This window comes from Schistocerca piceifrons, chromosome 1 (genome assembly GCF_021461385.2).
Source record: "Schistocerca piceifrons isolate TAMUIC-IGC-003096 chromosome 1, iqSchPice1.1, whole genome shotgun sequence".
Lineage (NCBI taxonomy): Eukaryota > Metazoa > Arthropoda > Insecta > Orthoptera > Acrididae > Schistocerca > Schistocerca piceifrons.
Window position 1 is genome coordinate 358,712,086 of NC_060138.1, and position 12,638 is coordinate 358,724,723.

Here is a 12,638-nt window from a genome sequence, read left to right on the forward strand (position 1 = left end):
CCAGAGGCTGGAAGGGAATGCCCTTCCTAAACAACTGCACCACTTGCCAGTCATTGTTCCACACTCTGCAGTTGTTATACACTCTCTGAAGTTTGGTAAGTAAGCTGCATCTAACATATCGTGAACACCAGCTCTGTATTCACTAATCTCCTATCCTGCTCCTATTCTCTTTCCTCAGCTGATGCCTTTTTCTTATCCCAAACACTTACCCTAATCAGGATGACTACTTTTCACAGTCAGGCTGCAACACTGGTAGTCAGTCAGTCAGGCAGTCAGTCAGTCAGTCAGTCACTCACTCACTCACTCACTCACACACTCTCTCTCTCTCTCTCTCTCTCTCTCTCTCTCTCTCTCTCTCTCTGTGTGTGTGTGTGTGTGTGTGTGTGTGTGTGTGTGTGTGTGTGGGCGTGGGCGCGCGCGTACACGCACGCAGGTGTGCATGCGTGCGTGTGCGCGCGCACATGCGTGGGTTTGCGCCTGCATGTGCTCATGCCTGCATGTGTTCATGTTCGCGTCAGAGAACATTTATGACCGAGGCCTTCTTCATAATGGCTGCCTATAGTCAACAACACTACTGAGAACCACTACCGACACATTATTGCTTATAGGTGTCGTGATCAGAATGCGACAGAACTTAACTATGCCCTAATTCTTGACTTTTATCTGGTTGACAAAACTGGTTAAATGACTGAAAATGTCATTTCCGTTGTTGGCACAAAGAGCCTCTCTCTCTCTCTTTCTCTGTAAATGTGCAGACAAATATAAACTGCTGAAAAAGTATTGCATCATTCTTATGACTTCATTAATTTGTGTTTCTGTGGGTTGAAACCTCTTCAGCTGCACTCGACTGACCACATAAACTCACTATGTACAGACATCTGTGTGATGCAGATACAAGTGAACCTGCATTCTTATTGCAGATCTCTAGCTTTAGCTGTGATTGGCATAATGTGGCTACTGTATACTGTTCAGTCTGTGAGTACGCCTTGAAACACAATTTGAAGCTCAGGCCATGCAAATGTTATCAGTCTAAGGCAAGAGGGTTTCTGGGGAGGTTGTTTGTCAACCAGTTGGCATGCATCACAGCAATGCCATTTGAAATTAATCAACTATCATGTGATACAAAACATTTATAACCTAGGCCTTCCTCAAAATGGCTGCCTATAGTCGACAACACTACTGAGAACCACTATCTACACATTATTGCTTATAGGTGTCATGAGCAGAATGCAACAGAACTTATTGTTCAGCTTTATAGTAAAAATTTTGATGGTGGGTCAATCTTTCAAGACAAACAAGCACAGCACTCACATCTTGTACACCCCTCCCTTCTAAAAGGCAGGAATACACTGAATGGAAAGGCCTACTGACATGAACCAGATGAGTATGCTTTGAAGCAATTGGAACCTGCAATGCATCGCAGCAGGGACCCTCTTCACAAACTAGATGCTGACATCAGGAACAGACTTAAGCAACAATGTCTGTATTATTTTGTAGACAGCATACCAAGGGTGATTCAAGCATGTTAGAGTGCATTGGTAGGAACTACATCATACTGCATTTTACTTAGCAGCAGATTCTGATTTTATGGATGTACAAAGATGAGTAATTTCATACAAACTGCTTTTAATTTAGGTCTTATTTTTTTTTAATTCCACAGAAAAACTATTGTTTAGTTCCACAAGGCTTACTCTTTCATCCTATACTCCACTTGAGTCTAAGCCCACGCACATTCGCACATATGCAGGTTGCACAATCTTATAGAAGGAATAATATCAGCAAACAAGCCTTTACTCAAATCCTTGTTAGTATCACTTATAAAAATTTGTTTCAAAGAATTAAAAAAATGATATCAGATATATGTTTAGTGGTGGCACTTTTAATATTTCGGGAGCTCATGAATTTCTGGGACAATTTTAACAAGAATGTTCATTACTTTGAAAGAAAGGACTTATTTCCTATTAAAAAAGCCTGGCCTTCTTATGCATTTGTGCTGTGTGCTGCAAGTGCACTGAGTACTTTCTCCTATCTGTTGCCAAATACCAAAATTTGTAGAAAGATGGATACTCATTAATAATTACCTCTTGATACCAACTCATCTGTGTTGATTTCTTTTATATTTTATTGCCAAGAACTGCACCATGTGATGCTATATTCTCTTTCTTTCAGAATAATAAACAGTTTCTTATTACAATATGTCCTTATTTTTCCAAGAACTAATCAACAGAGCTAACAAAGTAAACACTGAACCTAGAGCTTTTGGAACATGAATTGTTTTATCGGGATCAATAGATAAAGTAAAGAGAGAAATTGGATCAAGTCACTAGCAAGCCACATCAAGACCTTACACTCCTACCTCCCTTTCCTTGGGAGTTTGGGACGAGAGGGGGAAGGGGGAAGGTTCAACCAATAAAGGTTAGGTATCATCACAGCATTCTGTGGCAACCCAAGATAGGAGCAGATCAGCACTGCCTCCCCCTTACTACTGTGAACTCTGCTTATGCTTCGATGACCAATCTTTAGTATGACAGTGGATCACTGTGTCTCTCGAAGTGTGGATCACTGCTTAACTGCCTATATCATGGGGATCACACAAAGCTCTGTAACAAAAACTGAAACATTAGTGTCAACTGTATGCTGGGATGGTAGATAGCTGTTTGAGGTGAAGGCATTATTGGCTGACAACTGTTATAATCATCTGCTACATCCTAGTTATATCAAGTGTACCCAAGTGTACCTCACAAGTGAGACCATGTTTAGGGCATCAGTTATTTGCCTAGTTATTCGAGGGAATTCTACCAATGCGAACAAATAAAGTCCCATTGGTTTGGATGAGCCAATGGATAGTTTTAATGCCTTACCAAATAAAAATGAAATGGGTGGGTAGTCCTAATAAGACACACTTACTAAATTGATGTTGCCAGAACGATTGCTCCGCAGGGCTAACTCAATATTGCACAGTGAATGAGTTGTATTTGAACATTGTAACCTGTAGCAATATACGAGAGTGAGTGGTTCACATTATGATGAACATGTTGCTGATGCATCCACTTCAAAGTCTGAAGACCACCTATAGAGATTGCCAGTCATCTAGTGGAGTGAGGGAGTGCCACTCTACATTCAGGAGCAGGTGGCCAACTCTGCACAGGTTCAAATGACTACTAACTGTAAGGAGCCTAACAGCATTTTGAGTAGTGATGATTAACTCCATAAACCATCAAAAGAAATCCACAACAGTAAGAAAGACCACCAAGAGGAGTATAAGGGACCATTTGGAAGAGGTAGGAGATGCCCAATTATTAAGAGACATGGATATAATGCAGACAATGATGAAATATTTTCTATGAAGTGGCAACCATCAAGGAGGGCTGTGGAAATATGAAGACTGAGTTTCTCCCAGCATATACAGTGATCAAATAAATTATGTGAATGCAACTGGGTGACATCATTGATGACCACCAACATTTCGACAGTGCACGTCCTGTCATTTTCAAGGCAAAACTTCAGCAAGTAAGCACTCTGTAAGGGAATTCAAAATCTCAGTTTGCAGAGCAATTCAAAAAATTTAACTCCCCCCCCCCCCCCCTCTCTCTCTCTCTCTCTCTCTCTCTCTCTCTCTCTCTGTATCTCTCTCTTTTCACACAAGATGACCGACACCAAAAGTTATCAATAATGAAAATTAATAACCAACAGATGAGGTAGCGTTAACTCTGTCCCTCTGTTTTTAACAAAGTAGAGAGCAGGAGTCAATGCAGAATTGAAACAAAAACCTCAATTTATTTTTATAAGGTTACTTGCTAATTTAATTCAACTGCTTCCTTCACAGTATCCCAATAGCTGGAAGTGCATGCCAGAATATCCATGTTGTTATATTCCATAGGATGACTGGTGCCAAGATGATGATCTGCAATAGCAGATTTGTTTGGTTGTTGTGAGCATGTGTGTTGCTTATGCTTGGTACAACAAGATCATCCTTTACGCAACCTAAAAAGACCGTAATCAGACACTGAAGAGCCAAAGAAACTGGTACACCTGCCTAATATTGTGTAGGGTCCCTGCGAGCACGCAGAAGTGCCGCAACACGATGTGGCATGGATTTGACCAATGTCTGAAGTAGTGCTGGAGTGAACTGACACCAGGAATCCTGTAGGGCTATCCATAAATATATAAGAGTATGAGGGGCTGGAGATCTCTCCTGACATGTGGGGTGTCACTTTGTCCTGCTGGAATTGTCCAAGTCCATTGGAATGCACATTGGACATGAATGGATGCAGGTGATCCGACAAGATACTTTCATGTGTGTCACCTGTCGGAGTCGTACCTAGATGTATCAGAGATCCCATATCACTCAAACTGCATATGCCCCATACCAATACAGAGCCTCCACCAGCTTGAACAGTCCCCTGTTGACAAGCAGGGTCCATGGATTCATGAGGTTGTCTCCATACTCGTACATGTCCATCCGCTCCATACAATTTGAAACGAGACTCGTCTGACCCAGGCAACAAGTTTCCAGTCATCAACAGTCCAATGTTGGTGTTGATGGGCCCAGGCGAGACGTAAAGCTTCGTGTCATGCAGTCATCAAGGGTACACAAGTGGGCCTTTGGCTTAAAAATCCCACATCGATTACGTTTCGTTGAATGGTTCACATGCTGACACTTGTTGATGGCTCAGAATTCAAATCTGCAACAATTTGCAGAAGGGTTGCACTTCTGGCACGTTGAACAATTCTCTTCAGTCGTCAATGGTCCCTTTCTTGCAGGATCTTTTTCTGGCCACAGCGATGTTGGAGTTTTGATTTTTTACAGGATTCCTGATATTCACAGTACACTCATGAAAAATGGTCGTACAGGAAAATCCCCACTTCATTGCTACCTCAAGGATGCAGTGGCCAACCGTTCGTGTGCTGTGCCAACTGTAACACCACATTCAAACTCGCTTAAATCTTGATAACCTACCATTGTAGCAGCAGTAAACGATCTGATAATTGCGCCAGACACTTGTTGCCTTGTATAGGTGTTGCCATCCGCAGCATCATATTCTGCCTGTTTATACATATTTGTAAACACATGCCTGTACCAGTTTCTTTGGCGCTTCAGTGTAGATGGTGCTTGAAAAACTCATTTCACATCATATTTCCACAAAATGTGACCAAACCTGTTGGAAATGTTCCCTTTGTACAGCAAAAAGACTGTTGACTTTGGTGTTAACCTCAATGTTATCATCATTCACCCAGTGCAAGGTTGATTGATAGCGCAACACATGTCTGATCTGTCCTTCACATAGCCATTCTGACGAAAGATGATCTCAAGTTGAGCCAATGTACCATCAACCATCCTCCTGACTAACATCAAGGAAGAGAAGGCAGCCATCTCTTTTCACTTCCATCGTGAAACAAATATTTGGGTGGATTGAATTCAGGTGTCATAAAAAAGTCATTCAGATTCTTACTGCCATGAAGGCCAGACAACAAAAGTATTGTCTACATATCTGAGAAAAAATGTTTCAAAACCACTGACTCCAAGGCATGTTCATCGTAGTCTTCCATGAACAAACTGGCAGTAATAGATGGCAAGGGGCTTCCATCGCTAAGGCGTTGCTGTTATTAAGGAAGCAGTTGAAATTAAATTAGTAAGTAACCTTATAAATAGTCATGGAAGTTTTTATTTACATTCTATGTGGAATCCTGCTCTCTCCCTAGTGAAAAAAGAGGCATAGAGTTAATGCTACATCACCCATTAGTTATTAATCTCCACTATTGATAATTTCTGACACTGGCCATCTTTGTTTGTGTATAGTACTAGTGTTTAGAGAGAGAGTTTGTTATCTTTTCAGAACTGTTCTGCAAACCAAAGTTTTAAATTCCTGTCCACAGTGCTTATTCGCTACAGTTTTACTATGATAATGACAGGGTGTGCACCTCTTGAAGTATTGGTGGTTGTCAGTGACGTCACTCAGCTTCATTCTAGTAAGTTATTTGAAGACAGAGGAGATGTTTGTTCCAACAATGCAGAATTTTACAAATGTCCCTTTCTCTATATGGGAACTGGTGACATAAAAGTAGGCCATAATGAAGTGCTTTACACCATAGTGCAAAGTCTCAAATGGAACACAGAAAAATACTCCTTACTCTATTTAGTTAAATCTGGGAAACGGAGTAATTCTCCAAATTGTGGTGAAAGGCCATTTTAAATCTTCTTTTGATGTCTAGGAAGCACCATATCCTCCAAGTGATTATCATAATGTTGACTTGTTAGCTGGATAGGAAAAATCTTGTAGTGGTTGGTGAACTGCTATCTTCCAATGCTGCTGACTGCTGGAACAATTGTACGTACTGCACAAAATTCATCAAAATTGAAGTTGGGTGAGCTGGGAGCCATAGGACACTTCACATGGAATGATCCCCTAGTCAATCTAAGTCATAGATATGGTGGAAGAAAAGGACAACATCAAAATTGGTATGCAACCTACCCTGGCAATACAGCAATGTATCTCAATCTTAGAGCTAAAAGCTCAGAGGAGGAAAAAAAGGGTTCCAAGATGGGTGCACACTGTGTAATAGTGTTTTCTCATGGATGAAACAAATACTCAAGTCTTCAGATGAATAAATAATAGTAAGACTAATAGAGAGTGTTCCAAACTGATAACTGGTTAGTTTACCAACAGAGTTTTACTTCTTTCTAAACTTAAGATGTAAGCCCAATTTCTGTTAACTTTTTTTAAAGGAAGAAGCCACTGGAAAAGGGATTTATCACCTACATTTTCATCTTTAATTTGGCTCTTTAACAAAGACATTCTCTATCAGTGACTTGTCATTTTCAATCCAATGTTAGCATATTTGAACAAACTTAAACTTGTTCACGAAACTATATTTAATAAATTGTGTTCAAGATCTGTAAAGGTTTTGAACTATAGTAGATGGCATACTAGGATTAAGTTTTAAAAACAAATTGAAGTCATTTTTGCCTTGCAACACATGCTATTGGACAGATGAATTTCTGAATACATTATACCTGCATGTAACTGGGATATATTTATTAAATTTTGTTGTAGACTGGGCTTTCCACCACTGCTTTGCTTGTGTATGTGTTTGACACATATATTGCAGACATCTCCTCCTCCCCCCTTTCTGTGTTCACTTCTTCCTCCCACCCATCTCTCTGCCCCCCTCATCCTCCAAACACTACATGTCCACCTCCTCCTTCCCAGTCTCTCTCTCCAACTCCTTCTGCCTCCCTCTCTTTGTCCAACTCCTCCGCCCCTCTCTCCAACCATATCCTCATGCCCCTCTTAGTTTTCCACCTGCCCACTACCTCTCTACCCCTTCCACCTGCTTTCTGGACCTCCTCCCTCTCAATACAATCTCCTCCTCCCCATCCCACTGTCCATCACCCCCACCCCCTTCCCACCTTTGGATATCTCCTTCTTTCCCATATTCCTGTCCAGCTAAAATTCTCACCTTCTCTCAGCATCCACATAGGACTTGCAAGGCACACCATTGCTACCCGCACAACACACCTACTCCACTTTCTCTCTGTCCGACTCCTCCTCTTCCTCACATTTTCTTTCAGTCTCATCCTTCCCTTATCTCTCTGTCGACTTCCTCGTCCCCATTTTCTCTACCCACCTCAACTTCCCCCTCATTTCTCTGCTCAGTTGTGCCCATGTGCACCTGTAGCCCCTGCAAAAAGAGGTCAATAAAGCAGGTCACTGCCACTCCCATACAACACGTCGTGCAGGGCAGCCTATTCATTGGGGGTTGGAAAAATGTTTCTTGCCCCAGAAAAGTAGGCTGCACCAAAGAGGCAGGCCAATACTACAATGATGGAAAAAAATCACAACACCGAAAAATAATTAATTGCTGTAGAGTAAGGAAATTTTGGGAATACATTTGTCTAGATAACATATTTAAGTGATTAACATTGCAAGATCTCAGGTTAATGCAAGCACAAGACAGGCCATTGCAAATGTGAAATGCTGGTAAATAAATAAGCAGCGTAACTGCCAAAATGATTAATGTGGGCATGCAAACATACATGTATTGTGTTGTACAGGTGTTGGATGTCAATTTGTGGGATGGACTTCCATGCCTGCTGCACTTGGTCAGTCAATACAGGGATGGTTAACGCTGTTGTGGATGATGCTGGAGTTGTTGTCCAATGATGTCCTACATGTGCTTGATTAGAGACAGATCTGGTGTTCGAGCAGGCCAAGGCAACAAGTCAACACTCTGTAGAGCATGTTGGGTTACAACAGTGGTATATGGGCAAGCATTATTCTGTTGGAAAACACCCCTCAGAATGCTGTTCATTAATGGCAACACAACAGGTCGAGTCACCAGACCGACACACAATTTTGCCGTAAGGGTGTATGGGGTAAGTGTATGGGGGTACCCATGAGAGAGCTCCTGCTGTCATACAAAATCGCACCTCATAGCATAACTCTCCAGGTGTAGGTCTAGTGTGTCTAGCACACAGACAGGTTGGTTGCAGGCCCTCAACTGGCCTACTTCTAATAACACACAGTCATCATTGGAACTGAGGCAGAACCAGCGTTCATCAGGAAACACAACATACCTCAACCCTGCCCTTCAACGACCTCTTGCCTGAATCACAGAGTCACAAATGGCAGTGCTTTGGGATCAGTGGAATGCGTGCTACGGTGCATTTGGCTCAGAGCTGTCCTTGAAGTAACCAATCTGTAACAGTTTGTTGTGTCACTGTGGTGAAAACTGCTGCTACAGATCCAGTACAATGATCCAGAGCCATATGCCAAACACAATGGTCTTCCCTCCAGGTTGTGCCAGGTGGCCATCCAGAGTTTGGTCTTCTTGTGACCGTAGATTCTCATGACCACAACTGCCAGCAGTCATATAAAGTGGCTAGATTCCTGCCAAGTCTGTATGCAATATCACGGAAGGAACATCCAGCTTCTTGTAGCCCTGTTATACAATCTTGTTCAGACTAAGTAAGGTGCTGATAATGAGGTCTTTGTTGCCTTAAAAAACATTCTTACTACAGTATACTCACCATGTCCAATCTCTGCACTCTCATAGTGGAGCAACTAGTGCCACTCTCATGTGACTGGTGCGAAACCTGAACAGAAATCATCTTTCAGATGTAGAGACATGCCTACAAACTTTTATTTATATCGCACAACTCCTTGGTGTTGCGATTTTTTTCTCTGTCAGTGTATTTCCACAGATTTAAACTGTTGTGCAGGGCAGCCTAGACAACAGGAGCTGCAAAAAACAGCATCATCTGCTTTTGTCCTATCTCCACTCCTGTTAGAGCTAGGAGGTAGTAAACTGCTGATACTCAAGAGACCTGCTGTTTCTGAGCCAAATTGATTAAAATCGATCTAGTGGTTTGGAAGATCACACACACACACACACACACACACACACACACACACACACACACACACACACACACACACACACACACACACAATGAAGGTGAGATTGGAAGCAATAAAGAAATTTAAAAAAAAAAAAAAAAATGCATTTGAAAGTGCTGATGTAGCATTCTGTTTTTTTGTCACATATGGTAAAAATGTGTGGTGGTATACTTATAAAACACTGTATTTTTGTTGAAAATGTATAAAGGGCAACATAACTAATGCTACTGATATGATGTGATGTGATACGACTTTGATTAGAAACAAGTTCAAAGACAACTTTTCCCAGATATCTGAAAATGAAGATATGAATTTCATTTCTGAGAATGAGACTTATTATTATAATGTTCTATAGTTTACAAACAATATTTTCAACTCTGAAATAATATAGGCCCACAGTGAGACACATTTGCAACCAACACACTTGTAAAAACCAGAAGGCCTTTTCTTGGTTGCTAAGCAGGTCATCAGTTGTCCACTAAGCTCAGCAGGCCTAAACTCTATTTTCCTACTGGCAGTGTTAATAGTAACATCATACTTTTTGCAGACGATACAGTTATCTATAATGAAGTATGGCCTGAAAAATGCTGAACAAATGTTCAGTGGGATCTTGAGATTTCAAAGTGGTGCAAAGGTTGTCTGCTTGCTTTAATTTTCAGAAATGTAAAACTGTGTACTTCACAGTATGCTATGATTACACTATCGGTGAATTTTGTAGGGATATGAAACAGAACAGTACCTGAGGCTTAGTCGTAGGTACAGCAAGTGGAAGACTTCGGTTCATTTGCAGAATCCCATAGAAAAGAATACCATGGAAATGCATTCAGTGAATGTACGCAGAAAAGAGGAGCACAAATGGTCACAGGTATGTTTCATTCATGTATATCACAGATATGCTGAAAAATATGTATTGGCAGACACATGAAGATAAACATGAACTACCCCACAGAAGCCAACATACAAAGTTTCATAAACCACTTTAATGATGGAGCTAGGAACTCTCTATGTACCAGTCCCATTGGAATAGTATACGTGAGATTATATTAATTCCAATGCGCACAGAGGCACTTAAACAGTCATTCTTCCCATAACTCATAAATGAATGGAATGGGAAGTCCCAATAACTGGTACAACAGGAAGGATACTCTGCCATGCAATTGACAGGTGATTTGCAAAGGACTGATGTAGATCCTTAAATTCCAGAAGCAATTCAATAACTATTGAATGTGGTTTGTACGCATTCAGATTTCAATCATGGCCTTTGATACTACTATTTATGATGTTTCCAGATTGAAGTTTTCTTAAAAAAAATTAAATTTCTTCATCTTACTTCTGAAAATGACTTCATACGTCCTTTATTTTATCACGAATTCTTATAGCAAAGAGAGAACAACACACACAATTTTTACACCTTGCCGGGCATGTTGGGAGATTTTCCCCAATTAAAAGTAGCGAGCCTATTTAAACTAAAACAGATCAAGAGCCCATGTACAATTTAAAAAATGGTAGATTATGTAGCTCTAGCAGTTTTCTTTTTTTTTTTTTTACCTTTTTGTCAAAACTGTTGTCATTTTCCTATCACGAAAAACACTACTATCGTTCTAAAAGGCCACTGTTGACAAGTTATCGGCTTTCGCTAGCGCATGATCTTTGTGATACATTTTATTTTGGTAGGTCCAATACCGACTTTATTTTTCTTTACAAGTCCAAACACAACAAAGGTGCATCTCATCACACTTATTCAAGGATTCATCTTAATGTTATCAACGGTGGCGTATTTATATTTACGTCGTATATTTCTCAACAGCCTTGCAACAAAACAGCAGTATTCGAGATGAATACTATCTTTGGCCTTACGAAATCAAAATCCCTCCATTTTAATTAATTTTGTATTAGATTTTCGAGATATTTTCCGCCTAAAGACATCACGCAGAGCAAGGAAACAGCACCTTTGAATAGGCAAATAAAATGATGGAAAGCCGTTTCTTCCGTATGAAGTTCAGTAGTTTAACTGTGAGTGCTGATCAATAAAAAATACGTGCACCTTGTTTTTTCCCCTTCATCTGCAATATAGGAAAGTGAGCATGAGAACAATGTCAACGAAAAATACTATAATAAGCGATGTGGACACTTACCGAAGCATAGTCAACCATAAATCGAGTCCCATCCACACGAAATGGTCTAGCTGCACAAATTTCTACGTACATTACATTTGCGCAGACAGAACGTAGCATAGGTATCTCAAATTCGCGCAGAATTGAGATGTGTGCAAAACATAGAAGTTGGAGTTTAAAGTTTGAGGAAAACTGCCAAAAACTGCTGCCGCAGATTACAAATATGCAGAGAAATCGTAGCATATAGACTGGAAATTTCCGTAAATCTGGCATGCGAAACGACTTTGAGTTAGGTGTTTGTTCAGTCTAGTACGTCTCGTCTTTCCACACACAATGAAGGCTAAAACTATTCGACACTTGTCAGTGCACGACAGTTTATTGAAATGTATAGGGGTCACATATGCCAATGGAAAATTAAGATTGATTTATTTATTTATTTATTATTGGTCCTGTAGATCATACAATTTGTACAGCAAAGCACATCATGATATAGGGCAAGTCAATTTGAAAAATTATGTTAAGATGGTATATGACGAAAGATGACAGTAGTGGCACATAACTCACATAGCAGAATACATATAGGATATATAGACAAAATATAAAAAAGGTGGAGTGTGAATGAGAGATGACGGTGGTGCATACTGCACATAGCAGAATACATATAAGAGATACAGACAGAATATGAGTAAAAAACAATAATTAAATCGTCTTACTAAGTAGAAATATCTACAAGTGAATATACAACTTATTACAAGTAATTAAAATATTGTGGTACATAGTTCACATAGCAGAATACATATATGAGTGTTAAAAGAAAAGAAAAAAATCCTTGACATCTATATTTATGTGCTGCTCCATGACTCTGCTGTCAATATCTTTATTCTTGGCTTGTGTGTAACTTCTGTGTTTTTTCTTACAGTAAATGTGTTTTTTTTTCGTATCCAGGGTGTAATTACAAAGCTAATAAAATGTTTTCTTGCCTTTAAATAATATTTTTCATCAGGTTATGGGCCCAGTACACGTGTAAAGGCAAACAACACAGTTTAATTAAAACAATATTTGAAATGAGCGTATGTCTGTAAAGAAACATGACTGCTAGCGGTGATTATAAGGTCAGCATTGA

The 12,638-nt window shown here is 40.1% G+C and overlaps 1 protein-coding gene across 1 annotated transcript in view; it reads right to left on the reverse strand.

The window, feature by feature from the left end:
• Positions 1–11,244, reverse strand: part of LOC124784960 (probable cardiolipin synthase (CMP-forming)) — a 98,860-nt gene extending 87,616 nt beyond the window's left edge. The window contains 1 exon segment of the mRNA XM_047254141.1: positions 10,950–11,244. Within this exon segment, the coding sequence (XP_047110097.1) occupies positions 10,950–10,972 (23 nt within the window). The 5' untranslated portion in view covers positions 10,973–11,244.
• Positions 11,245–12,638: the final 1,394 nt, after the last annotated feature.